At 38.7% G+C, this 25,520-nt stretch overlaps 1 protein-coding gene across 10 annotated transcripts in view; it reads left to right on the top strand.

Moving 5' to 3' along the window:
* HERC2 (HECT and RLD domain containing E3 ubiquitin protein ligase 2) overlaps window positions 1-25,520 on the top strand; it is a 243,305-nt gene that overhangs the window by 166,104 nt on the left and 51,681 nt on the right. For all 10 annotated transcript variants that reach the window (XM_072795339.1, XM_072795287.1, XM_072795295.1 and 7 more), the window contains 11 exons: window positions 500-590; window positions 1,114-1,291; window positions 1,476-1,557; window positions 1,636-1,807; window positions 2,538-2,682; window positions 3,531-3,756; window positions 10,526-10,697; window positions 11,982-12,171; window positions 12,743-12,883; window positions 21,364-21,555; window positions 24,929-25,082. In XM_072795339.1, the coding sequence (XP_072651440.1) occupies window positions 500-590; window positions 1,114-1,291; window positions 1,476-1,557; window positions 1,636-1,807; window positions 2,538-2,682; window positions 3,531-3,756; window positions 10,526-10,697; window positions 11,982-12,171; window positions 12,743-12,883; window positions 21,364-21,555; window positions 24,929-25,082 (1,743 nt within the window). The remainder of the gene's footprint in view (window positions 1-499; window positions 591-1,113; window positions 1,292-1,475; window positions 1,558-1,635; window positions 1,808-2,537; window positions 2,683-3,530; window positions 3,757-10,525; window positions 10,698-11,981; window positions 12,172-12,742; window positions 12,884-21,363; window positions 21,556-24,928; window positions 25,083-25,520) is intronic.

Consider the following 25,520-nt stretch of genomic DNA (forward strand, 5'->3'; position numbering starts at 1 on the left):
TGAATAATGTGGGTGACTGGGAGCCCATCCCCACACTGGGGAAGAACATGACCATGAAAGAGTGAGTATAATGCTCTTACTATACTGAATGATGGTGTTTTTGCTTAAATAAGTCCACAGTTGGTGTACATTTCTCTCGCAGGCTTAATTGCCAGTGCATTTGATAATTTGTCTAGTCATAAATGTACTTATTTTTTTCTTTTTCTCCATCTGAATTTTGATCTTTTGTATATTTAACATAACAGGAACCCCATTATTAAACACGGCACTATTTTGCTGCTTCTTTGCAAGTAAAATTCATTCTAGGATTTAAACTTTGTAGTTTAATAAAGTTCACTTTATATATTTGTCACCCTGAAAATATATAATTGATCTTATCTACTCATTTATTGCATACATATTCATTGAACATATGCTGCATGTCAGGTGGAGTAAGTAATTATGCTATGAACTTTTTATAAACCATCTTCGGCAGCCCATATCTGTGTGGATGTTGCAGGTGGCCGGCATGCTACAGCTTTAACTGTTGATGGGAAAGTGTTTTCCTGGGGCGAAGGTGATGATGGCAAACTTGGACACTTCAGCAGAATGTAAGAATATTTTCTTTATTACTTGCTAATAAGAAATGGTTACTGATAATAGTGAATATCTTTTGGTTGTTAATTTGCAGAAAATTAAATAGGATAGGTCATTTTTGAAAATGGAACTTAAAAATATATTTGTTAGAAATATCTATAAATGTGGGGCGCCTGGGTGGTTTAGTCAGTTAACAGTCTACCTTTGGCTTAGGTTGTGATCCCAGAGTCCTGGTGGTGTCTGGTGGTGTCCGGTGGTGGGGTAGGGGGGATGGTCCCTGCTCAGCGGGGAGCCTGCTTTTCCTTTTCCTTCCTACTCGCACTTTCTCTTACCATCTCTGTCTCTCTTTCAAATAAAATCTTAAAAAAAAAAATCTATGAAGGTGATTTGGCCTCACACAATCTGTTTTAATGTTTGATAGTTAAGTTGATCTACGGATATTGTTTTCTCTAAATGTGAATCAGTGTAGATGTCCTTTTTTTCTTCTTTAAAAAAGACTGACTTGATTATAGGGAATGTTATTTAATCTTACTTTAGGAACTGTGACAAGCCACGGCTTATAGAGGCCCTGAAAACCAAGCGTATCCGGGATATTGCCTGTGGGAGCTCGCATAGCGCAGCCCTTACATCCAGTGGGGAGCTGTACACCTGGGGCCTTGGCGAGTACGGCCGGTTGGGACATGGGGATAATACAACACAACTGAAGCCCAAAATGGTGATTATACACATTTTTGTTGCTTACAGAAAGCTTACCATCTGCTGATTTCAAAAGAAGATACGCTTTGAGTCTAGGAAAGTTCATAGACATGTGCATTATTGGCTTTCAGTCTGTGGAAAAAATTTCCCTTGTTTTCTCAGTGCCTGTGCTTGATTCTGTTTTTAAATTTGTAATTGAATAGGTGAAAGTCCTTCTTGGTCACAGAGTAATCCAGGTTGCATGTGGAAGTAGAGATGCACAGACCCTGGCTCTGACTGATGAAGGTGAGCTCCTGCCTCTGTTTCTGGGTGGGTAGGAACATCATGAAGCGCTGGCCTGAAGTATACATTTTTTAAACCTAGGTTTAGTATTTTCCTGGGGTGACGGTGACTTTGGAAAGCTGGGCCGGGGAGGAAGTGAAGGCTGTAACATTCCTCAGAACATTGAGAGACTGAATGGACAGGGGGTGTGCCAGATCGAGTGCGGAGCTCAGTTTTCCTTGGCTCTCACCAAGTCAGGAGTGGTGTGGACATGGTATGTAAACTTGCTGTCACCCATCAATGTGTCTGAGTCCATGTGAAACAGTGGTGGGCCTCTGTCCCATGCCCACCCTGGAGGGATGGTTAAATATTCATTTTCATACTCATCCAGGCATCTTCTTTCTTTTATTTATTTCGAGTTGGGATTAGTGACAATATCATAATAAGAAATTTTTCATTATAACTGGGTCATTTGCCAAAGAACACTAGAGAAATTTTAGCCCAGCTTGTCTTTCCTGTTTAGGTGAGGTTTACATAGAGGATTTCTTCTTTCCTACCATGCCAGGAGACTAGTTATCAAATGGGCAGAAAGCAGACTTCTGATTTCTTTGGTCTTGAAAAAGTTCACGTCTTGTGAAAGCTTATTTTATTAAATTTAAAAGGAGTGGGGCATCCAGCTGACCTTGTTACCACAAGGTGATGGGCCTTAGCTTATTATAGCTTATTATTATTATTATTTATTATGACTCAGAGGCAGCTTGAGGAATTCTAATTCTACATCAGTAACTTAAATGTTCTATAGCACACATTAAGAATCTTGCTATAGAATTAATAAATGAATTTGAACTAATGATATACTATTTTATAACATAATTTCAGAGCCCCTGGGTACTGTGTGATGTTAATAAGCCGGCTCTATTGCTGTAAACCATTAGTGTTTTTCTGTGGAACGTTACTAGATGATAACCATATATTAAAAATTTATACTGTTGACCTCCTTGCAGGGGGAAGGGGGATTACTTCAGATTGGGCCACGGCTCTGATGTGCATGTGCGGAAGCCACAGGTGGTGGAAGGGCTGAGAGGGAAGAAGATTGTACATGTGGCTGTCGGGGCCCTGCACTGTCTGGCGGTCACAGATGCAGGGCAGGTAAGCTGAGGTCACAAGTCCTTGTTTTGACAGTATAATTCATGATGAAATGCAATGAATCTTACAGAATGAGGAGGGTAGGCAATGCTCATTTTGTTCTTCTGCGTATCTGCTTAGTTGTCAGCATGCTCAGAGGTACCTGATAAAGGGTTGCTGACTGACATATGTTGTAAAGAGCTGGGCTTTCCTGCTTGAAAGTCCACCTGGAAATGTGAAAAGATTATTGTCATTGAAAGGGCTCCTACTGCTAAGGTATTAGCAGTGTTTTTTACTTTAGAAATTGATAGTTGATGGAAAGATAAATGTGTCATTTTAGAAATAAAGTCATCTGTGACAAGTATTCTGCTTTGAGAGTCCATGGATGCTATATTTGTAAAAATTTACTTATGACAACAAATTAGCACAGTGGTTTTCTTTATTTTTCAATTTTTTATTTAAATTCTAGTTAGTTAATAGTGTGTAATACTGGTTTGAGGAGTAGAATATAGTGAATCATGACTTACATATAACACCCAGTGCTCATCATCAATAAAGAGCATACTGTTTTTTAATCAAATGAATCAAAAACGAATTATTCCTTCTAATTCTGTAAAGCCAAGAAGTGAATTACATGAAAAGTGAGCATACTGTTTTTGATCATTTTTCTTTGCAAAATAAAGGAAAAAATAAGTATTGAACTTAGTTGAAGAGGAGAATCTCCCTGCTTCCTAAATCAAAACAGAACAGATGAATTCATTGGATTGATTTTAAGTAAATGCTTATTTTTAGTTATTGGAAAGAATTTTGAAGTAAATTTAAAGAAAATGTTCTCAAATGTTGAAAAATTATCTTTTTGTTCCCTGTAACAGGTTTATGCTTGGGGGGATAATGACCATGGGCAACAAGGCAATGGCACGACCACAGTTAACAGAAAGCCCACACTTGTGCAAGGCTTAGAAGGCCAGAAGATCACACGAGTGGCTTGCGGGTCTTCACACAGTGTGGCATGGACTACCATTGATGTAGCAACACCCTCTGTCCATGAGCCTGTCCTCTTTCAGACTGCAAGAGACCCTTTAGGTGCTTCCTATTTAGGTAACATAGATTTGTATTTAGTATGAGATCCTTCTGTATGGTATAGCAACATCATAGATAGAGTATTTAATAACACCACCAGATCAGAGGTTGTAGCACTGTGTTAAACTGCGTTCTGAACCAAGGCCACAAAGTAATCTTTCGTTTTTGCATGCTGGCATAAAAATTTTAAAAATGAAATATGATGCTGATTCTTATATTATGATCAGGTCAACTCTGGCAGTGCTGTGTTATAACTATTTGACATATATAAGCACTGTGCTGGGCTACTTGGTATTTTTAACAGCTCTATTCAGATATAATTGACATACAACAAACCATGCATATTTAAATTGTAGTTTCCATGAGCTTTGACATGGGTGCACCTGTGAAAGCATCACTGTAGTCAAGATAAGTGAACATATTCATATTCTTTGTACTCCTTCTGAGCTTCCCTTCCTCCCACAACCACTGGCTTGCTTTCTGACACTGTATCAGTTTGCATTTTGGAGAATTTTATATAAATGGAATCATACAGTATGTACTTTTTAAATCTCACTTTTTAAATTCAGCATAATTATTTTGAGATCATCCATGTTGCATGTACCAATAATTCATTCTTTTTTATTGTCGAGTATATTTCATTTATGGATATACTGCAATTTGTTATTAGTTACCTGTGGTTGGACTTTGAGGTTATTTCCAGTTTTGGCTATACAAATGCAATTGCTATGAAAATTCATGTACAGATCTTTATATGCACCTACAGTTGCATTTTAAGGTAAATACCTAGGCGACAAATGGTTGAATTCATCTGTAGCTGTATTTTTATCTTCTTAAGAATCCTACAGACTGTTTTTGCAAAGTTGTTGTACCAAAGCTCAAGCTCCTCCATATTTTTGTCTACACTTGGTTTGGTTTCTTTATAATTTTAGCCTAGATTTGTGTAGATGTGTAATGGTATCTCATTGTGGTTTTACTTAGCATTTCCCTGATGACTAATTATGTTGAGCATCATGTGTATTTACCATCCAAATGTGTTATTTGTTGTGTCTATTCCTATCTTTTGCTTATATTTAAAACTAGCTTGGGGGATGCCTGGGTGGCTCAGTGGTTGAGTGTCTACCTTGGTCTCAGGTTGTGATCCTGGGGTCCTGGGATTGAGTCCCGCTGGGGCTCCCTATGAGGAGCCTGTTTCTCCTTCTGCCTATGTCTCTGCCCCCCTCTGTCTGTGTCTTTCATGAATAAATAAATAAAAATCTAACCCCTCCCCCCCCAAAACTAGCTTGTTTTCTTATTATTGAGTTTTAAGTGTTCTCTATATATTCTGGGTACAAGTCTTTTGTCAGATATGTGACTTGTACATATTTTCTCTCAATGTGGCTTGTCTTCTCATTCTATTCACAAGTGAATTTTAAAGATCAGAAATGTCTAATTTTGGTAAAGTCCAGTTTATCCTTTTTTTTTTTTTTTAATAGATTGTACTTTTGGGGGGTTATATCTAAAAACCTTTGTGTACTCAAGGTCATAAAGATTCATTTCCTGTGTTTTCTTACGTAAGTTCTGTAGTTTTAGATATTTAGTCTATGTTTTTTTTTAAAAATTTTATTTATTTATGATAGTCACACAGAGAGAGAGAGAGAGAGAGAGAGAGGCAGAGACATAGGCAGAGGGAGAAGCAGGCTCCATGCACTGGGAGCCTGACGTGGGATTTGATCCCAGGTCTCCAGGATCGTGCCCTGGGCCAAAGGCAGGCCCTAAACCGCTGCGCCACCAAGGGTTCCCCTATTTAGTCTATGTTTGATCTTGAGTTAAATTTTATATATTGTGTGAGATGTGTATTGAAATTCTTTTTGGGGGGATGTGTGTGTGAATATCCAGTTGTTTCAGTTGTATTTATTGAAAAAATAAACCCCTGTCCTTTTTCTGTTCATTGCCTCTTGCACCTATGTCAAAAATTAGTTATCTATGCATGTTGTAGATCTATGTCTAGATGTTCAGTTCTGTTTTGTTGACTTATTTTTGTATTTTGATGCCAATAACATTATTTTGATTACTATAACAAAAAACCTAAATTTAGGCCGTGGTAATTCTTTAACTTTGTTCTTTTTTAAATGCCGTTTTGAGTATGAGAATCAGCTTGTCGATTTTATGTAATAGCCTGCTTGGGATTTTGATTGCATTGACTATAGGTCAGTGGGGACAGCCTCATAATATTGGATCTTACAACCCATGGATGTAGCATTTCTTTCCATGTGTTTAGGTCTGTAACTTTTCTCAATAATATTTTATATTTTCACTTTATAAGCCTTGTGTATCTTTGTCATAATTATTCCTGAGTATTTTATATTGTTCATACTGTCATAAATGGCATTTAAAAATGACTTTTGTTCCTTGCTTATTTAGAAATATTCAGGTTGCTACTTGCTAGTATATAGAAATACAATAGATTTTTTTTTAAGGGAACCTCATCTTTCTTTATTCTAATAGAAATACAATTTTTTTCCCTTCTATTACTTGTGAGGGGACATTTAGTCTCCAGCACCATCTGCTTTTATAATTAACTGAAATGTGGTCCTCTGGCTTTACCATTTATTAGCTGTACGAACTGGGGCAAATTCCTGAGTGTTCCTGTGCTGTTTCCTTTTCTGAGGTAGATGGAACAAACTGAGGCTTGACTGAAGCCTTGTTCTTTTCAGTTTATGTTAAGTAGGGGTTCCATGTTGATCTGCTTAATTTACAGCTCTTTTCATTTCACATTATGTCTGTACATTTTGAGACAGCCCTTTTGCTGTCAGCACAATACTCTGGAGAGTCATCCATGTTGCGTGTTTCAGTAGTTCATTACTTTTATCACTGTGTACTATTCCATGGTTTTAATTATTCAGACACTGAAGGACATTTGGATTATTTCTGGTTTGGGGCTATTAGAATGAAACCTGCATGAATATCAGTGTACAGGTTTTTGAGTCTGTCTTGCATATTTGGAATAAACCCCCTTTGGTTTTACAGCTTTTTTTTTTTTTTAATTGTTTATCTGCTTTTTAGCTGTCCTCATCTTTTAGCTCTTTATGCTCACTTTAAGTTTATTTTGCTATTGTCTAGTTTCTTGATCACCTCATTGATTTGAGGCCTTTTGTTTTTCTTAACATAAACTTTTAGTACTATAAATTTTCCTCCCAGCACAGCTTTCGCTATAGCTCACAAATTTTTTATATATTCTCTTTCTTGTATTTTTATGTATTCTTAAAATTCCCTTTCTCAATAATATTTTATATTTTCTCACTTATGGGTTTTGACTTATGGGTTAGTTTCTTTGTACTTTGTGGGATTCAGTTTGCTAAAAAATTCTTTAAGAACACATCTCTTTGTTCATGATGGATAGTGGTCTTTTCTTCTTTAGTAATGGCTCTGCCTGGTTTTGGTATCAGGGTAATGCTGACTGTATAGAATGATGGCAGTAAGTGTACCCCTTCTTTTCGTTTTCCTTTTAAATTTGTGTATAATTGGTCTTCTTTCAGTAGAATTCATTAATGAAGCCATCTGGGCCTACTGTTTTCTTTGTGGAGTTTCTTCCTGTCTTTTAACCACAGATTTAATTCCTTTAGTAGATAAAGTTTATCTATTTCTTTTCTAGTATGATTTATGTCTTTGGTTTTTTTAAATAATAAATTTATTTTTTATTGGTGTTCAATTTGCTAACATACAGAATAACACCCAGTGCTCATCCCGTCAAGTGCCCCCCTCAGTGCCCGTCACCCATTCACCCCCACCCCCCCGCCCTCCTCCCCTTCCACCACCCCCAGTTCGTTTCCCAAAGTTAGGAGTCTTTATGTTCTGTCTCCCTTTCCGATATTTCCTACCCATTTCTTCTCCCTGATTTATGTCTTTGATAGGAGTTGCCCTTTCATCTGAGTTGTTGAATTTATCGGCATAAAGTTGATCTCAGAATTAGCTTATTTTCCTTTTGATATTTGTGGAATCTGTAGTGATGTAATTTCTCTTATTCCTTATATTGATAACTGTATCATCTTTTCCAGTTTGTCTAGAGGTTTATCAACTTTATTTTTTCAAAGAAATTTATACTTGATTTTTCTCTATTGTTTTTCTGTTTCCTGTTTTACTGATATGTGCTCTGTCCTTGTTAATTTGTTTCTTCTTTTGCTTTAATTTGTTCTAGTTTCTTATATTAGAAGCTTAGGTCATTGATTTAGGATCTTCCTATTTTTCTAGGATAGCCATTTACTTTTCTCTCCTTGATTTATTGACTTTGCTATCATTATGTCAATTATCTTCTTTATCCCCTTGCTCTGAAATTTTTTGTTTTAAAATTTAATTTGTCTGATATTAATGTAGCCACTCCAGCTTTCTTTTGATCAGTGCTATATAGTATATAAACCATGCTATTCCATGTACCATGATAAAAATCTTTTTTATCATTTTATTTTTAATCTATTATTTCTTTGTATTAAGAAAAGCTTACCTGTAGGCACCATAAGTTGAATTTTGATTTTTAAAATTTGCTCTGACAACTTCTAATTGGAAATGTTTAGTCTACTTAAATTTAATATGATTATTATATTTTTTAAATCTATTATCATGTTATTTGCTTTCTGTCAGTCCTCACTGTTCATTGTTCTCTTTCTGCCTGCCTTTGAATTATTTTTTATATTTTTCTCCTTTGTTTTCCATGAGTGCTAACTTCCTTTGTTATCTTAGTGATTGCCTGATGGTGTATGTTACACACCTTTAACTTATTATAGTCTAATATTAGGTGATATTACGGTGATATTACAGTATTTCACATATAGTATATGAATCATATAAAAATAGCCTCTGTGCTAATTGTTGTCACATATTTCTGTGTATGTTGTAAACTTGACAACATTTTAAAATTAATTTTCTTTAAACATAAGGTTATTTGTTCAAATGATTTAAATAATAAGAGAAGAAAAGAATGTCTCTACATTTACTCATGTAGTTACCTACCATTTCTAGTGCATTATTTTCCTTCTACTTGAAGAACTACCTTTTTAATGTTTTGTAGTACAGATGTTCTGGGAATTTTTCCTTTCAGTGTTTATGTCTGAAGTAGTTATTATTTTGCATCATTTTTGCAATATATTTAGCTGGGTATAGGTTGACAGTTTTTTTCTTTCAGTACTTTAAAGAAGTCCCACTGTCTTCTGACTTGCATTGTTTTCATTGAGAACAATTCATTGAGAATTTGCTGTTGTTTTATCTTTGTTCTTCTGAACATAAATGTGTCTTTTTTTCTTTTTTAAGACTTTTTCTTTATCCCCCTGATTTTGAACAGTTTGATTACAATATATCTTGGTATACTTGTGCTTATGCTTCTTGGATCTTTGGATTTATAACTTTCATGAAATCTGATAAATTTTCCGCCACTGTTTCTTCAAAAACATTTTCTTTCTGTACTTTTTGGTCTCCTCTCTCTTCCGAACTCTAATTCTATATAATAGATCTCTTGAAGTTGTCCCACAGATAACTGATGCTCTGTTTATTTATTTTTACTTCTTTTATCCTTTTTAATTTTACAAAGCTTCTATTGCTGTGTCTTCAAATTCATTGGTCTTCATTTTCTAATGTGCTGTTAATGTCACCAAACTATTTTAATTCCAGATCTTGTAGCTTCCTCTCTAGAAATTTGATTTGAATATTTTTATATCTTCCATATCTCTAGTTCTTATTTTGAACATATGTAATACAGATATAATGAGTGTTTTACTTTCCATGTTTACTGATTCTGACATATGTGTCAATTCTGGGTTGTTTAGATCCACTGAGTTTTCTTCTTATTTATGAATTGGGTGGTATTTTCCTGTCTTCCTGCCTACTTGGTAACTTCTAGTTAGATGCCATACATTGTGAATTTTACTCTGGATGTTGCTAGAGATTTTAGTATGTCTGTAAATCTTTAGCTTAGATACAGTTAGGTTACTCTAAAACATTTTGTTCTTTTTGGGTTTTGGCTTTGGATTTGTTTAGTGGCTTCCGACCTGATATTAATCTGGGGCTAATTCCAATGAATAATGAGGTCTTCATGTCTGGCTGATGGGAGCAAGTGTTGTGCTGGTCCCTCTGCATTCTTCCAGCCTATGTTCTGGGCCTCCGGTCTTTTCATGTAGTTTTTTCTTTGGCTTTGGGATGTTCCCTCTCTTGTAGGTTACCCATCACCTTTTGCTACATCTTCAGCTGGGGTGAGTGAGGGTACCTGTACAACTCCCAGGCACTTATCTGGGCAACTCTCTCTTCTCTGCTTCTGTTCTGTGAACTCTGCCCACATTGGCCTTCCTGCCTCTGAGCTGTGCCTCCTTTACTCAAATAGACCACTCGGCTCTACCTGATTTCCTTTCCTTGGCTGAGGCTTGTGAACTCTTAGGGCAGTGATGAACTGGATTATGTGTCCAGTAAGACTGTTTATTGATGAACATCTTGTTTTCACTCCATTGTTCTGTTCTGTTTTGTTTTGTTTTGTTTTTTATCTTGCATTTCAGTGGTAAGTAACTATAGGCAGTTGCTGTATTTTCATAGCCTTTGTTTTCAATTAAACAGCAAAGCTTTGATGAAAGTAACTTCTTTATATAAGTATAAATAGGTTGTTGTTGTTTTTGTTTTTGTTGAAAGACTATTAAACTAATACTTTTAATCTGTGAAATAGCAAAATGCAGATTGCAGTGTGTTATAGAACAAAACTGAAAAAGTCAAATAGGAATAGAATAAACTCTGATCTTTAAAATTGATCGCAAATACTATTTTCCTTTTCCAGGTGTGCCTTCAGATGCTGATTCTTCTGCTGCCAGCAATAAAATCAATGGTGCAAATAATTCTAAGCCAAATCGCCCTTCTCTTGCCAAGATTCTCCTGTCACTAGATGGAAATCTAGCCAAACAGCAGGCCTTATCTCATATACTTACAGCATTGCAAATCATGTATGCCAGGTAGGTTTGTTGGCTAACTTTTGAAATCCTAACAGTTATTTAAACTTTGAGTTTTCTATTTTTGGTTGATCAAATGTCTCAGAAAATGTTGTGTTATTATTGTCTTTAAATACTGTGAGTTTTAGATCATATACCCTTAGATAGTGAATGAGGATTTTTTTAAACAGATTTATTTATTTTAGAGAGAGAGAGCGTGCAGCTTATGCACAAGAGCAGGTGAGAAGGCAAAGGGAGAGGAAGAGGAGATCTCCCAACAGACTCCCTGCTGAGCATGAACACCCCCCCCTCCCAAGAACATGGGGCTTGATTTCATGACCCTGAGATTACAGCCTAAGCCAAAATCAAGAGTTACATACTTAACTGAACGAGCCACCCAGGTGCCCCTGTGCTTTTTAAAATGAGGGTTGAAATATGAATCAGAAATCCAAATTGGGAGTGCCTTGTGGCTCAGTTGGTTAAGTGTCCAACTCTTGATTTTGGCTAAGGTCATGATCTCAGGACCATAAGATTGAGCCCCAAGTGAGGCTCTGTGCTGAGTGTGGAGCCTGCTTGAGATTCTCTGTCTCCCTCTTCCACTGCTCCTCTTCTACCCCTGCTCTCTCTCTTTCTCTTTTCAAAAGGAAATCCAAATTTAAAAACATTTTTCTTTATGGCTCTAAGCATTACTATTTGAGGGGTGAGAGGAAGAATTAACTGATACAATATATAGTGATGTTTAAGACCATTTGTCATCCTCTTCACTCACACCCTTGATAAAGCAGAGTTTTGATAGTGCTTTTTCAATATTTTGCTGCTGTTTTCTCAGTCTGAGTTAGTTGCCCATCTATCATGTTATGGACCTAATAAGTAGAAATAAATGACACAGGAAAATTAGTTCGAGACCAAAGGCCAATTCTGTCATTGAGAGGACATTTAGTCTTTGCTGTCTTGTGTGAGGCACCCTTGGTACACAGGTTTCAGTAAACATTAGTAAACAAAAAATTATCCTTAGGCTCTAACAACAATCCTAGAAAATTTCTCAGGGAATCTGGGGGGTTTATTCTGGTCTGATTTTTATTTTTTCTTTTACCTGTCATCACTATGGTTATTCAAATAAATAAAATCGTAAGTAAACATATAGCTTTAGCTGACGAATATTAGTTTCAGGATTTTCCCAGAACTGCTTTATATATATCGTATAAAAATGAGGGAGTCATTCAGTAAGTGTGTGTCCATCTTCCTGACTTTTCTATCCTGCAGTAGTGAAGGGTGGTTCACCACAGGCCTGGCTTTCTCTCCTGACAGAGATGCAGTGGTTGGGGCCCTCATGCCAGCTGGCATGATGGCCCCAGTGGAGTGTCCTTCATTCTCCTCCTCGGCACCTCCTTCTGATGTGTCTGCTATGGCCAGTCCTGTCAATGGAGAGGAATTTGTGCTGCCTGTTGATATTGAAGACAGACTAAGTCCAAATCCATGGCAAGAAAAGAGAGGAGAGGTAAAAATAAATAATAAAGCAATAAAGTGACATTAGATCTAAAAGGAAAAGGTAGCTACTTTGTGTTTAGGGAAGTATAGGGTATTCTTTCACTTAATTCAGAGTGCTTTTGTTCCTACTGCTCTGATTTTTGGCTTGAGTTAGAAAATATTTAGTTTCTAAAGGATCTTTTTAGTACTTAAATAGAAATAGATTTATTCTTTTAAGAAGTTGGTAAATGCAAGTCCACAGTCCTTTATCTGCAGTTCTGAAACCTTAAAGCTCTGAAAGCCAAGAGTTTTTGTAACTTATTTTGGGGAAAAACTCAATTTGAAGAGATGTGAACTCATTTTAATCTCCTCCATGTGATCTTTTGTGAATATTAATACATTTTCATGTGAATATGAATGTGTTTGACTTTTCAGGGCTACCCTGTACCCCACTGGAGCTGGTGATACAAGCATCTTGTTAACCTTTATAAAATATGGGACATTCCAGTTGGCCTAAGGGGTTTCAGATAAGGCTTTTTAAAGTTGTGTGGAAGTGTGCCACACTGCTGAGTTTTTACTCTTCCTGTATACTTTTAAACTAGATGATCTCTTCTGAGGATGCTGTGACGCCCTCTGCAGTGACCCCATCTGCTTCCTCAACTTCTTCTCGACCATTTATCCCAGTGACGGATGACCCGGGAGCTGCCAGCATCATTGCAGAAACTATGACAAAAACCAAAGAGGTCAAGCAGATTTCTTCTTTAGCGTTTTATTCTGAAATTATTTATTTATTTACTTACTTATTTATTTTTATTGGAGTTCAATTTGCCAACATATACCATAACACCCGGTGCTCATCCCATCAAGTGCCTCCCTCAGTGCCCGTCACCCAGTCACCCCCACCCACCGCCCACCTCCCTTTCCACCACCCCTCGTTCATTTCCCAGAGTTAGGAGTCTCTCATGTTCTGTCACCTCTCTCATATTTCCCACTCATTTTCTCTCCTTTCCCCTTTATTCCCTTTCACTGTTTTTTATATTCCCCAAATGAATGAGACCATATAATGTTTGTCCTTCTCCGATTGACTTATTATTTGATTTGATTTGATTTGATTTGATTTGATTTGTTTTTCTTTTATTGGAGTTCAATTTGCCAACATATATCATAACACCCAGTGCTCATCCCATCAAGTGCTCCCTGAGTGCCCAAAACCCAGTCACCCCCACCCCCCCGCCCACCTCCCTTCCTACCATCCCTTGTTTGTTTCCCAGAGTTAGGAGACGCTCATGTTCTGTCTCCCTTTCTGATATTTCCCACTCACTTTTTTCTCCTTTCCCCTTTATTTCCTTTTACTATTTTTTATATTCCCCAAATGAATGAGACCATATAATATTTGTCCTTCTCCAATTGACTTATTTCCCTCAGCATAATACCCTTCAGTTCCATCCACATCGAAGCAAATGGTGGGTTTATTGTTTCTTTCTTTCTTTTCTTTTCTTTCTTTCTTTTTTTTTTTTAATATTTGTTGTTTCTAATGGCTGAGTAATATTCGATTGTATACGTAGACCATATCTTCCTTATCCATTCATCTTTCGAGGGACACCGAGGCTCCTTCCACAGTTTGGCTATTGTGGACATTGCTGCTAGAAACATCGGGTGCAGGTGTCCCGGCATTTCACTGCATCTGTATGTTTGGGGTAAATCCCCAGCAGTGCAATTGCTGGGTCGTAGGGCAGATCTATTTTTAACTCTTTGAGGAACTTCCACACAGCTTTTCAGAGTGGCTGCACCAGTTCACATTCCCACCAACAGTGCAAGAGGGTTCCCGTTTCTCCACATCCTCTCCAACATTTGTTTGTTTCCTGCCTTGTTAATTTTCCCCATTCTCACTGGTGTGAGGTGGTATCTCATGGTGGTTTTGATTTGTATTTCCCTGATGGCAAGGGATGCGGAGCATTTTCTCATGTGCTTGTTGGCCATGTGTAAGTCTTCCTCTGTGAGATTTCTGTTCATGTCTTTTGCCCATTTCATGATTGGATTGTTTGTTTCTTTGCTGTTGAGTTTAATAAGTTGTTTATAGATCTTGGATACTAGCCCTTTATCTGATGTGTCGTTTGCAAATATCTTCTCCCATTCTGTAGGTTGTCTTTTAGTTTTGTTGACTGTATCCTTTGCTGTGCAAAAGCTTCTTATCTTGATAGAGTCCCAATAGTTCATTTTTGCTTTTCTTTCTCTTGCCTTCATGGATGTATCTTACAAGAAGTTACTGTGGCCAGGTTCAAAAAGGGTGTTGCCTGTGTTCTCCTCTAGGATTTTGATGGAATTTTGTCTCACATTTAGATCTTTCATCCATTTTGAGTCTCTCTTTTTGTCTGGTATAAGAGAACGGTCCAGTTTCATTCTTCTGCATGTGGATGTTCAATTTTCCCAGCACCATTTATGGAAGAGACGATCTTTTTTCCGGGGGATAGTCTTTCCTGCTTTGTCTAATATTAGTTGACCATAAAATTGAGGGTCTACTTCTGGATTCTCCATTGATCTATGTGTCTGTTTTTGTGCCAGTACCACACTGTCTTGCTGACCACAGCTTTGTAGTGCGACCTGAAATCTGACATTGTGATGCCCCCAGCTATGGTTTTCATTTTTAATATTCCCCTGGCTATTCGGACTCTTTTCTGATTCCACACATTTCTTAAGATTTGTTCCAACTCTCTGAAGAAAGTCCATGGTATTTTGACAGGGGTTGCATTAAATGTGTAAATTGCCCTGGGTAACATTGACATTTTCACAGTATTAATTTTTCCAATCCATGAGCATGGAATATTTTTCCATGTCTTTGTGTCTTCCTCAATTTCTTTCAGAAGTGTTCTGTAGTTTTTAGGGTATAGATCCTTTACCTCTTTGATTACGTTTATTCCTAAGTATCTTATGATTTCGGGTGCAAATGTAAATGGGATTAACTCTTTAATTTCTCTTTCTTCAGTCTCATTGTTAGTGGATAGAAATGCCATGGATTTCTGGGCATTGATTTTGTATCCTGCCACACTGCTGAATTGCTGTATGAGTTCTAGCAATCTTGGGGTGGAGTCTTTTGGGTTTTCTATGTACAGTATCATGTCATCTGTGAAGAGGGAGAATTTGACTTCTTCTTTGCCATTTTGAATGCCTTTTATTTCTTTTTGTTGCCTGATTGCTGAGGCTAGGACTTCTAGTACTATGTTGAATAGCAGTGGTGAGAGTGGACATCCCTGTCTTGTTCCTGATCTTAGGAGAAAGGCTCCCAGTGCTTCCCCATTGAGAATGATATTTGCTGTGGGCGTTTCGTAGATGGCTTTTAAGATGTCAAGGAAAGTTCCCTCTATCCCTACACTCTGAAGAGTTTTGATCAGGAATGGATGCTGTATTTTGTCAAATGCTTTCTCTGTATCTATGGAGAGGATCATATGGTTCTTGTTTTTTCTCTTGCTGATAGGATGAATCACATTGATTGCTTTACCAGTGTTGAATCAGCCGTGCATCCCGGGGATAAATCCTACTTGGTCATGGTGAATAATCTTCTTAATGTACTCTTGGATCCTATTGGCTAGTATCTTGTTGAGAATTTTTGCATCCATGTTTATCAGGGATATTGGTCTGTAATTCTCCTTTTTGGTGGGTTCTTTGTCTGGTTTTGGAATTAAGTTGATGCCGGCCTCATAGAATGAGTTTGGAGGTATTCCGTCTCTTTCTATCTTTCTAAACGGCTTTAGTAGAATAGGTATGTTTTCTTCATTAAACGTTTGCTAGAATTCCCCTGGGAAGCCATCTGGCCCTGGACTTTTGTGTCTTGGGAGGTTTCGATGACTGCTTCAATTTCCTCCCTGGTTATTGGGCTGTTCAGATTTTCTATTTCTTCCTGTTCCGGTTTTGGTAGTTTGTGATTTTCCAGAAATGCATCCATTTCTTCTAGATTGCCTAATTTATTGGCGTATAGCTGCTCATAATATGTTTTTAAAATCGTTTGTATTTCCTTGGTGTTGGTGGTGATCTCTCCTTTTCATTCATGATTTTATTAATTTGAGTCTTCTCTCTCTTCTTTTTAATAAGGCTGGCTAATGGTTTATCTATCTTATTAATTCTTTCAAAGAATCAGCTCCTGGTTTTGTTAATCTGTTCCACAGTTCTTCTGAACTCTTATTTCATTGAGTTCTGCTCGAATCTTTATTAATTCTCTTTTCTGCTGGGTGTCGGATCCATTTGCTGTTTTTTCTCCAGCTCCTTTAGGTGCAAGGTTAGCTTTTGTATTTGAGTTCTTTCCAGTTTTTGGATGGATGCTTGTATTGCAATCTATTCCCCCCTCAGGACTGCTTTTGCTGTATCCCAAAGATTTTGAACGGTTGTATCTTCATTCTCAGTAGTTTCCATGAATCTTTTTAATTCTTCCCTAATTTCCTGGTTGACCCTTTCATCTTTCAGCAGGATGGTCCTTAACCTCCACTTGTTTGAAATCCTTCCAAACAACTTCTTGTGATTTAGTTCTAATTTCAAAGCAATATGGTCTGAAAATATGCAGGTGACGATCCCAATCTTTCGGTATCTGTTAAGACCTGATTTGTGGGGGATCCGTGGGTGGCTCAGTGGTTTAGCGCCTGCCTTTGACCCAGGGCATGATCCTGGAGTCCCGGGATTGAGTCCCGCGTCGGGCTCCCGGCATTGAGGCTGCTCTCCCTCCTCCTGTGTCTCTGCCTCTCTCTCTCTCTCTATGTCTATCAAAAATAAATAAATAAATAGATAGATAGATAGATAGATAGATAGATAGATAGATAGATAAATAAATAAAAATAGATAAATAAATAAAGCTTAAAAAAAAAAAAAAAGACCTGATTTGTGACCCAGCATGTGGTGTATTCTGGAGAAAGCTCCATGTGCACTTGAGAAGAATGTGTATTCACTTGCATTTGGATGTAAAGTTCTGTAAATATCTGTGAAATCCATCTGGTCCAGTGTATCATTTAAAGTTCTTGTTTCTTTTTGTCCTTAGAAAACCTGTCGATTGTGGAAGCGCTACATTCTAGTCACCAAGTATAAGTGTATTATTATCTACGTATGTCTTAACTTGGCTATTAATTGATTGATATACTTGGCAGCTGCCACATTCGGGGCATACATATTGATGATTGTTAGGTCCTCTTGTTGGATAGATCCTTTAAATATGATATAGTGTCCCCCTTCATCTCTTACTACAGTCTTCGGGATAAACTTTAGTTTATCTGATATAAGAATGGCTACCCCTGCTTTCTTTTGAGGACCATTGGAATAGTACATGGTTCTCCAACATTTTATTTTCAGGCTGTAGGTATCCTTATGTCTATAATGAGTCTCTTGTAGACAGCAAATAGATGGGTCTTGCTTTTTTATCCAGTCTGAAGCCCTATGCCTTTTGATGGGGTCATTAAGCCCATTCACGTTCAGAGTTACTATTGAGCGATATGAATTTAGTGTCCTCATGATACCTATTCAGTCCCTGTTTTTGTGTATTCTTCCCTTGGACTTCCTCTATTACAGAATCCCTCTTAGTATTTCTTGCAGAATTGGCTTCGTGGTCACATATTCTTTCGGTTTCTGCCTATCTTGGAAGCTCTTTATCTCTCCTTCTCTTCTGAATGAGAGCCTTGCTGGATAAAGTATTCTTGGCTGCAGGTTCTTCTCATTCAGGACCTGAATATATCCTGCCAGCCCTTTCTGGCCTGCTACGTCTCTGTGGAGAAGTCTGCTGTTAATCTAATATTTCTCCTCATAGAAGTTAGAGATTTCTTGTCTGTTGCTGTTTTAAGAATCTTCTCTTTATCTTTGAAATTTGCAAGTTTTACTATTAAATGTCGAGGTGTTGAGCAGTTTTTATTGATTTTAGGGGTGGGATCGCTCTATTTCCTGGATCTGAATGCCTCCTTCCCTCCCCAAATTAGTGAAGTTCTCAGCTATGATTTGTTCAAATACATATTTTGGGCCTCTGTCCCTTTCTTCACCCTCGGGAACCCCAGTTAAACGTAGATTTTTCCTTCTGAGGCTGTCATTTATTTCCCTTAACCTATCCTCATGATCTTTTAATTGTTTTTGTCTTTTTTCCTTAGTTTCCCTCCTTGCCATCAGCTTGTCTTCTATGTCACTCACTCGTTCTTCACCCTCATTAAACCTCTTCGTTAGGACCTCTAGTTTGGATTGCATCTCATTTAATTGATTTTTAATTTCTGCCTGATTAGATCTAAATTCTGCAGTCATGAAGTCTCTTGAATCCTGTATGCTTTTTTCTAGAGCCACCAGTAGCTTTATAATAGTGCTTCTGAATTGGCTTTCTGACTTTGAATTTTAATCCAAATTTTGTAACTCTGTGGGAGAGAGGGCTGTTCTGATTCTTTCTTTTCTGGTGAGTTTTTCCTACTAGTCATTTTGCTCAGTGCAGAGTGGCGAAATACAAGTTGTACTGGAAAAAGGAGAAAAAGAGAAAAGAGATAAAAAAAAAAAAAAGAAATGATAAAAAAGGGGGTTGGGAAGCAAACAGAAAACAAAAAACAAGGGTGAGTATCGTCTGATTCTATATACTGTAAATCCCTTGTCTTCCCCTGGAACTTTCCAGTGCTGCTTAGTCAAGAACTTGCTTTTCCCCTGTCCTTCTAGCTGGTCTTCTGGGGGGTGGGGATAGGCTGCAGTGCTGATTCTCAGGTGTGAGCACCTGGGGGAGCTGCTCAGCTCCCTGTCTGGTGCATGGCTTAGTGGGAGTTGTTTATCCTGTGAGGCCACTATGAGGCTCAGTGGGGGTTGTTTATCCTGTGAGGCCCCAAGAAGAACAGCAACAGTAGTGGTGGCCAGCTCTCCAGCTTAGGAGTCAGCTCCTGCAGGAACTACCACAGCTCCCAGTCCGCAGGGGCCTGGATGCTCTGGAGGCGGGGGCAGCTGATCTGCACAGTTCAGGGCTGCCCAATAGCATGAGCGTCCTTGCTGTCCTGTGCCCTCCGGCTTCTGCCTGTCCCGGGGGTAGCGCCGAGTCCTGGGCTGTGTCTCCTGGCACCCTGGGTTCTGGGGCCTGTGCTGCTGGAATCGCGCTCCTGGGCCTAGCCGGCGCACGCTGCAGCCCTTTAGGGAGCTGGGCTACGGTGTATGGCGGGCTCTCCCCCAGGGCGCAGGTCCTCTCTTAGTGCCCCTCAGAGCCTGACTGCATCCCTGCCCTCCTGGGATCCTGCTCCAACTCCCTGGGAGCGTCTTTCCTCCGGGAAGATTGGTGAAGCTCCTGCTTCTCCAGGACGGGGCTTTCCTCTCCTGGGGGCATTTGCCTCACCCCGGCTACTCGTGGGTCCCCTCCCCCTTGGATGCTTTTTATGTCTTTATTTTTTTTTTTCCATCTTCCTACCTTGATAGAAGCACGGACTCTTCTCATTGTAGCATTCCAGCTAGTCTCTCTTTAAATCTCAGGCCGAATTCGTAGGTTTTCAGGATGATTTGAAAGTCATCTAGGTAAGTTGGTGGGGACAGGTGACTTGGGGACCCTCCTCTTCTGCCATCTTGCCCCCTCCCTCTGAAATAATCTTAAATGCACACCAAAGTTGGAGAAGTAGTACATAGAAATACAACACATTGTGTTTCCATATCCCATTCCCCTGGGTTCTCCAGTTGTTAGCATTTCTGAACCATTGGTGGGGAGCTACAACAATCCCCACTTATTCTCAAGGCTTCAGTGTGTATTTCCTTAGTGTCAAGGTATTAACATTGATCCAGTATTACTTTCTAATCCACAGATCTAATCAGATTTTGCTCATTGTCCAATAGTATCCTTTATAGGTCTAGAACCCGTCTCAGGATCGTTCATGTGTTGTCTCTTTAGTGTTCAGTATGGAACATTCTTTAATTCTTCCTTTTGATGGATATCACAGGAAGGTTGTAGAGTTCTTTTCCGTGTATCCCATCGGGTGTGTGCATTGTTGATTTGCGGCATTACTGGTGATAGTAATTCTTATTGTTTGGTTAAGAGTGTCTGCCAGGTTTCTACACTGGAACTTAATAGAGTGTGTAAGTAAGTATTCAAGGGGAGATATTTGAGACTGTAAATAGGCATTAGTGCCTTGTTCCTTATCATATTTTACTTACCAGTTTTTAGTATCTATTGATGATTTTATCTGAATCCATTATTACTGTGGTAGTTGTCACATGGTGATTTCTCAGATTTCATCATTCCTTTTTTAATGTAATTTTCTCTGTTCTTTTGTGAGAACTTCCCTTCTCTTTTTTGTCTATCTATGTAGGTATAGATTCTTGGGATACCATTTCACTCAAAAAATGACATCCATTTCTATTATCATTTGACACCCAAATTGTCTCAGACATGGCATCATTGCAAGCCCTTTTTGGCACAACAGCGTGTTCCAGACTTACTTTTCCTTACCCTGCCCCTGCTCTGGAAGCATCCATTTCTCCAAATAGCCCTGGTTCCTTATAGGCATCATCCAGATTATTATACCCCTATATTCCTGTCATTTCAGTTTTTATTTGATTCATGAATTATGGCAAAGTAATTTTCATATTAGTATTAAGTTAGTATTAATCACATATATTGTATGTGGTTAATATATTCCATTGAATGCTTTTGCTGCTTTTCAGTGAGTGAGATTCTGTAATGTTATCGTTTCTGACCAACTTGATTTAACAATTCCCTGGGTCTCCATGCAGAGGTAGGAGCAGGGTCTGTTTCTTTAAAGGGAGAAATTAGGGCAGCCCTGGTGGCTCAGCGGTTTAGCGCTGCCTTCAGCCCAGGGCATGATCCTGGAGACTCAGGATCGAGTCCCACGTCGGGCTCCCTGCATGGAGCCTGCTTCTCCCTCTGCCTGTGTCTCTGCCTCTCTCTCTCTCTCTCTCTCTCTCTCTCTCTATCTCTCTCTCTCTGTGTGTGTGTGTGTCTCTGCCTCTCTCTCTCTCTCTCTCTCTCACACATACACACACACACACACACACATAAATAAATAAAATATTAAAAAAATAATAAAGGGAGAATCTGTTCCTAGCCTGGAGAGGTGTGGTTTCTGGGGCTGCCTAAGTCAATGAAACTTATACTTTAGATATGTCCCATTCCCCTTGAGTTTCCTAAGTGGGGCTTGTGCTTCCTCTTGCTTGTATTTACGTATTCTTTGAGTTTATGGTTAAACTGGTTACTGTTTCTTAATGTATCATTCCTCATTTTAATTGTTGGACTTTTTAGGATGTTGAAAGCCAAAATAAAGCGTCAGGCCCAGAACCTCAGTCGCTGGATGAGTTCACCAGTCTGTTGGTTGCAGATGACACCCGAGTCATGGTGGACTTGCTCAAGCTATCTGTGTGCAGCCGGGCAGGTGACAGAGGCAGGGAAGTGCTTTCAGCTGTGCTGTCTGGCATGGGTACCGCCTACCCACAGGTAAGCCACACAATGCATGCTGTGGGCCTCCTCTCCAAGGAATGTGCTACTGTTGACATCACACCTTATCTTGTACTTGATTTTATTCTGAAGATAGCAATTTGGAAGGACTCCTTGTAAGCAAGTCCTTTCTGTCAATATGCTGCGCTTGTCCTCCCAGTGTGCCTGTGGGTATCATTTTGGTACTTTTTGCCATTTAGAAATTTCTAATTTTTATGAAGTCAGATCTACCAGGTTTTTTTTTAAATTTATTTTTTATTTTTTTATTTTTTTATTTTTATTTTTATTTTTTAAATTTATTTATGATAGTCACAGATAGAGAGAGAGAGGCAGAGACATAGGCAGAGGGAGAAGCAGGCTCCATGCACCGGGAGCCCGACGTGGGATTCGATCCCGGGTCTCCAGGATCGCGCCCTGGGCCAAAGGCAGGCGCCAAACTGCTGTGCTACCCAGGGATCCCTATTTTTTATTTTTTTAATTGATGGCTTCTGGATTTTGTATTATGCTGAAAAAAATGCTTACCTACATGACATTATGTAAGGAAATTTTCCCAAGTTTCTTCTAGTTGTTCTTCTGATTTCATTTATTATATTTATATTTTTCAGCCATCTGGGATTTATCTTTTTTATTTTTTTATTTTTTTATTTTTTTTATTTTTTTATTTTTTTAAAGATTTATTTATTTATTCATTCAGAGAGAGCGAAGAGAGAGGCAGAGACACAGGCAGAGGGAGAAGCAGGCTCCCCACAGGGAGCCCGATGTGGGACTCGATCCCGGGTCTCCAGGATCACACCCCGGGCTGCAGGCGGCGCTAAACCGCTGCACCACCGAGGCTGCCCTATCTTTTTTAATATTAAAAAAGATTTATTTATTTTGGGGGTAGAGAGTGTGAACGAGTCGGGGAGAGTCAGAGGGAGAGAATCTCAAGCAGACTCCCCTCTGAGCATAGAGCCTAAGATAGGGCTCCACCTCATGATCCTGAGATCATGACCTGAGCTGAAACCAAGAGTCAGAAGCTTAAATGACTGAGCCATCCAAGTGCCCCATCTGGGATTTATCCTGATATAAGGGATCCCTAAGGTAAGGATCCAACTTATTTTTTTCCTAGATGGAAAGCATGTTGTCTGACACCAGATTATGGGATAATCTATCCTTTTCTCAATAATTTGAAACTTTTAATCATTTTAAATTCCTGTATATATTTGGGTCCATTTATGGACTCTTTTCTATTAACCTAACTCTTTATGGGCTAATACTACAGTGGTTTAACTATGATAGCTTTAAGTAGGTTTTTATATTTGGTAACACTAGATCTAATAGGATTTTCTGCTGTGATGGCAATGTTCTATAGCTGAGCCATTCATTGTGATAGCTTCCAGTCATGTGTAGCTGTTGGCCACTTAAAATGTACCTGAGGAACTGAAGTTTTCATTTTATTTAACTTTAATTAATTTAAATTTGTATAGCCACATGTGGCTGGTTTGGGATATAAAGTCAATATTGTATCAGTATATCTTAGAAATTGCATTGATCAGTCCTAAATTAAGGACTTCTGTGTCAGTAGCCTTGCTCTGCCTTTTTAGACCTGGCCACATCAGGGAGTCTGATGTCATGTGCTCTGTACAGATGTGTAATCTGTGTTTCTCTGGGTCCCATATCACTACCACCCAAATGAGAGGGTACTTAAGTATGGTTGAGTGGTCTTGAAAACAGTAAATGGTTTGGTAGTTAGTAAATCATTTGGGGCTTGTTGCCACAAGCAAAAGTTTAATTTTTTTTTCTTTTTTGTTTTTTTTTGTTTTTTTTTTTAATTTTTATTTATTTATGATAGCCACACACAGAGAGAGAGAGAGAGAGGCAGAGACACAGGCAGAGGGAGAAGCAGGCTCCATGCACCGGGAGCCCGATGTGGGATTCGATCCCGGGTCTCCAGGATCGCGCCCTGGGCCAAAGGCAGGCGCCAAACCACTGCGCCACCCAGGGATCCCTAATTTTTTTTTCTTTACAAGTTTATTGCATTTGTGAGAGGAAAGGATATGAACGAGTACATGTATTTAAAGTAACAGTGCCCAGCATTTGTTGCACACATATCTGCCAGGTCCATTTCTGGTATGTTCTTAGTACAGAGGGTAGATGTTGATGTTCTCTGTTTACAGATAAGGAAACTGAGACTCTTGAGAGGCTGTTTCTGGCTCATAAGCACCTAGGTTGCTGATGGGTAGGAGAAATGGTATTGGATGCTGAGTGCTCTGAGGGCAGATCCACATCTATAACCCCTGTGTCATCCTCTCCTGAGAAGCTTGTTGGTCTCTCTGATGGGTTTTGCAGGGGAAGATTGTGCAGCCCAAAAGACCCCTGATGGGCTATTCAGTAGGTGTTCGGTAATACTAACATCTCTGTCTCAGTGACACACACCCACACCAGGTTCAAGGGGAGACAGAGGCAAAAATAGGATTGTCTTCAAACTGTCCTGACTATTGGCAAGATGCTAATCCTATGTCCTATCCTGGCCTAATATTTGGAATTCTTAAAAGAGAGATGTATGAATTTATAGTCCTAATACCTGGATGGCAGTGATACTAGTTTGTCATTAATAAAAAACTGTTTAATAAGCTAATCTGTTACCTACATATGAAGAGAAATAGAGAAAAAAATAATTCCTGAAAAGTATGGAAGACAGAATAGTTCTTTTTCTGAATTTAGAAAATTTATATGTTGTTATTGCTATATTAACCTATTCTTAATTTAAAAATAGAAATCAAGGAGTTTATAATCACCAGTTTTGACCACTTGTATATGAATCACTAAAATTTTTAAATGAAATAAAGACATCATGGATTGTTGAAGGAATATGGTATGGGGGTTGACCTTTAATGTCCTGAATCAAGAGAAATCCCTGTTTATGTTTGTATTTATAGCTCCTCGTTCCAGATATTCTGCTGCTGTTTGTCCTGGATGGCTTGATCATTCTTCTCTATTCCTATTGTTCCCCAGATGTCTTCTTGGATCTTGGTCATTTTATCACCTTTCTGGTCCTTGATATTTTGTTCCTGAGGAAGATTTTTCTTTTCTTGGAAGTAATCTTGTCTTTGTGTAGAAGGAAACTGTTATCACACAGTTTCATCAGTTGGCACGTGTTGAGTGCCTTGTATATGTCAGGCACCGCCCACCTATGTACTTACATATTTAGGCACCTCTATGAGCTGTGTCCTATTTTGATGTTTATAGGCAAGTGAACCAAGCCCTGATTTAAACTAGATTTCACAAATTCCCAACTCCTCCACTTTGCTACCCTGTGCCTGTGGAAAGATCTGGAGCAGGGTGAGCAGGAGTAGTATCCTGACTTGATATGTGTCCCTGCTTCCTTCACCAGGTGGCAGATATGTTGCTGGAGCTTTGTGTTACTGAACTGGAGGACGTAGCCACAGACTCACAGAGTGGCCGCTTGTCCTCTCAGCCTGTGGTGGTAGAGAGTAGCCATCCCTACACGGACGACACTTCTTCCAGTGGCACAGTGAAGATACCAGGTATTCAGTGCTGGCATTGGGGGAATCTTTGCCTTTAGAATGGCTTCATTTCTGTAATTACATCAGTGGAAGTAACCATCACCATTTTATTGAAAAGAAGCTACGGAATTGATTTAGAATTATTTCCCCAACTTTTCTAAAAAACACTTTTTTTCCCTCCAAATAAAAAACATGAATATAGAAAACCCTGCAAAGTGAATGTTTAGGTTAACAATTATTAGGTGGATACTTTAGTCACCAAAACTCAGGTCTAGAAGAAGTCCTGTGCAGTTTCTAGAAGCCCTTCTTGTGGTCTCCACTAAACTAAACTGATTGCTGTCCTGATTTGGAGATAAGACTGACTTGTATTCCTGGACAGTTTATATTACCCAAGTGTGCTTCCACTTCTTAAATCCCTTTTTAATCAATAATTTCTTTTTTTTTTTTTTAAGTTTCTTA

Source organism: Canis lupus, chromosome 2 (assembly GCF_048164855.1).
Source record: "Canis lupus baileyi chromosome 2, mCanLup2.hap1, whole genome shotgun sequence".
NCBI classification, from domain to species: domain Eukaryota; kingdom Metazoa; phylum Chordata; class Mammalia; order Carnivora; family Canidae; genus Canis; species Canis lupus.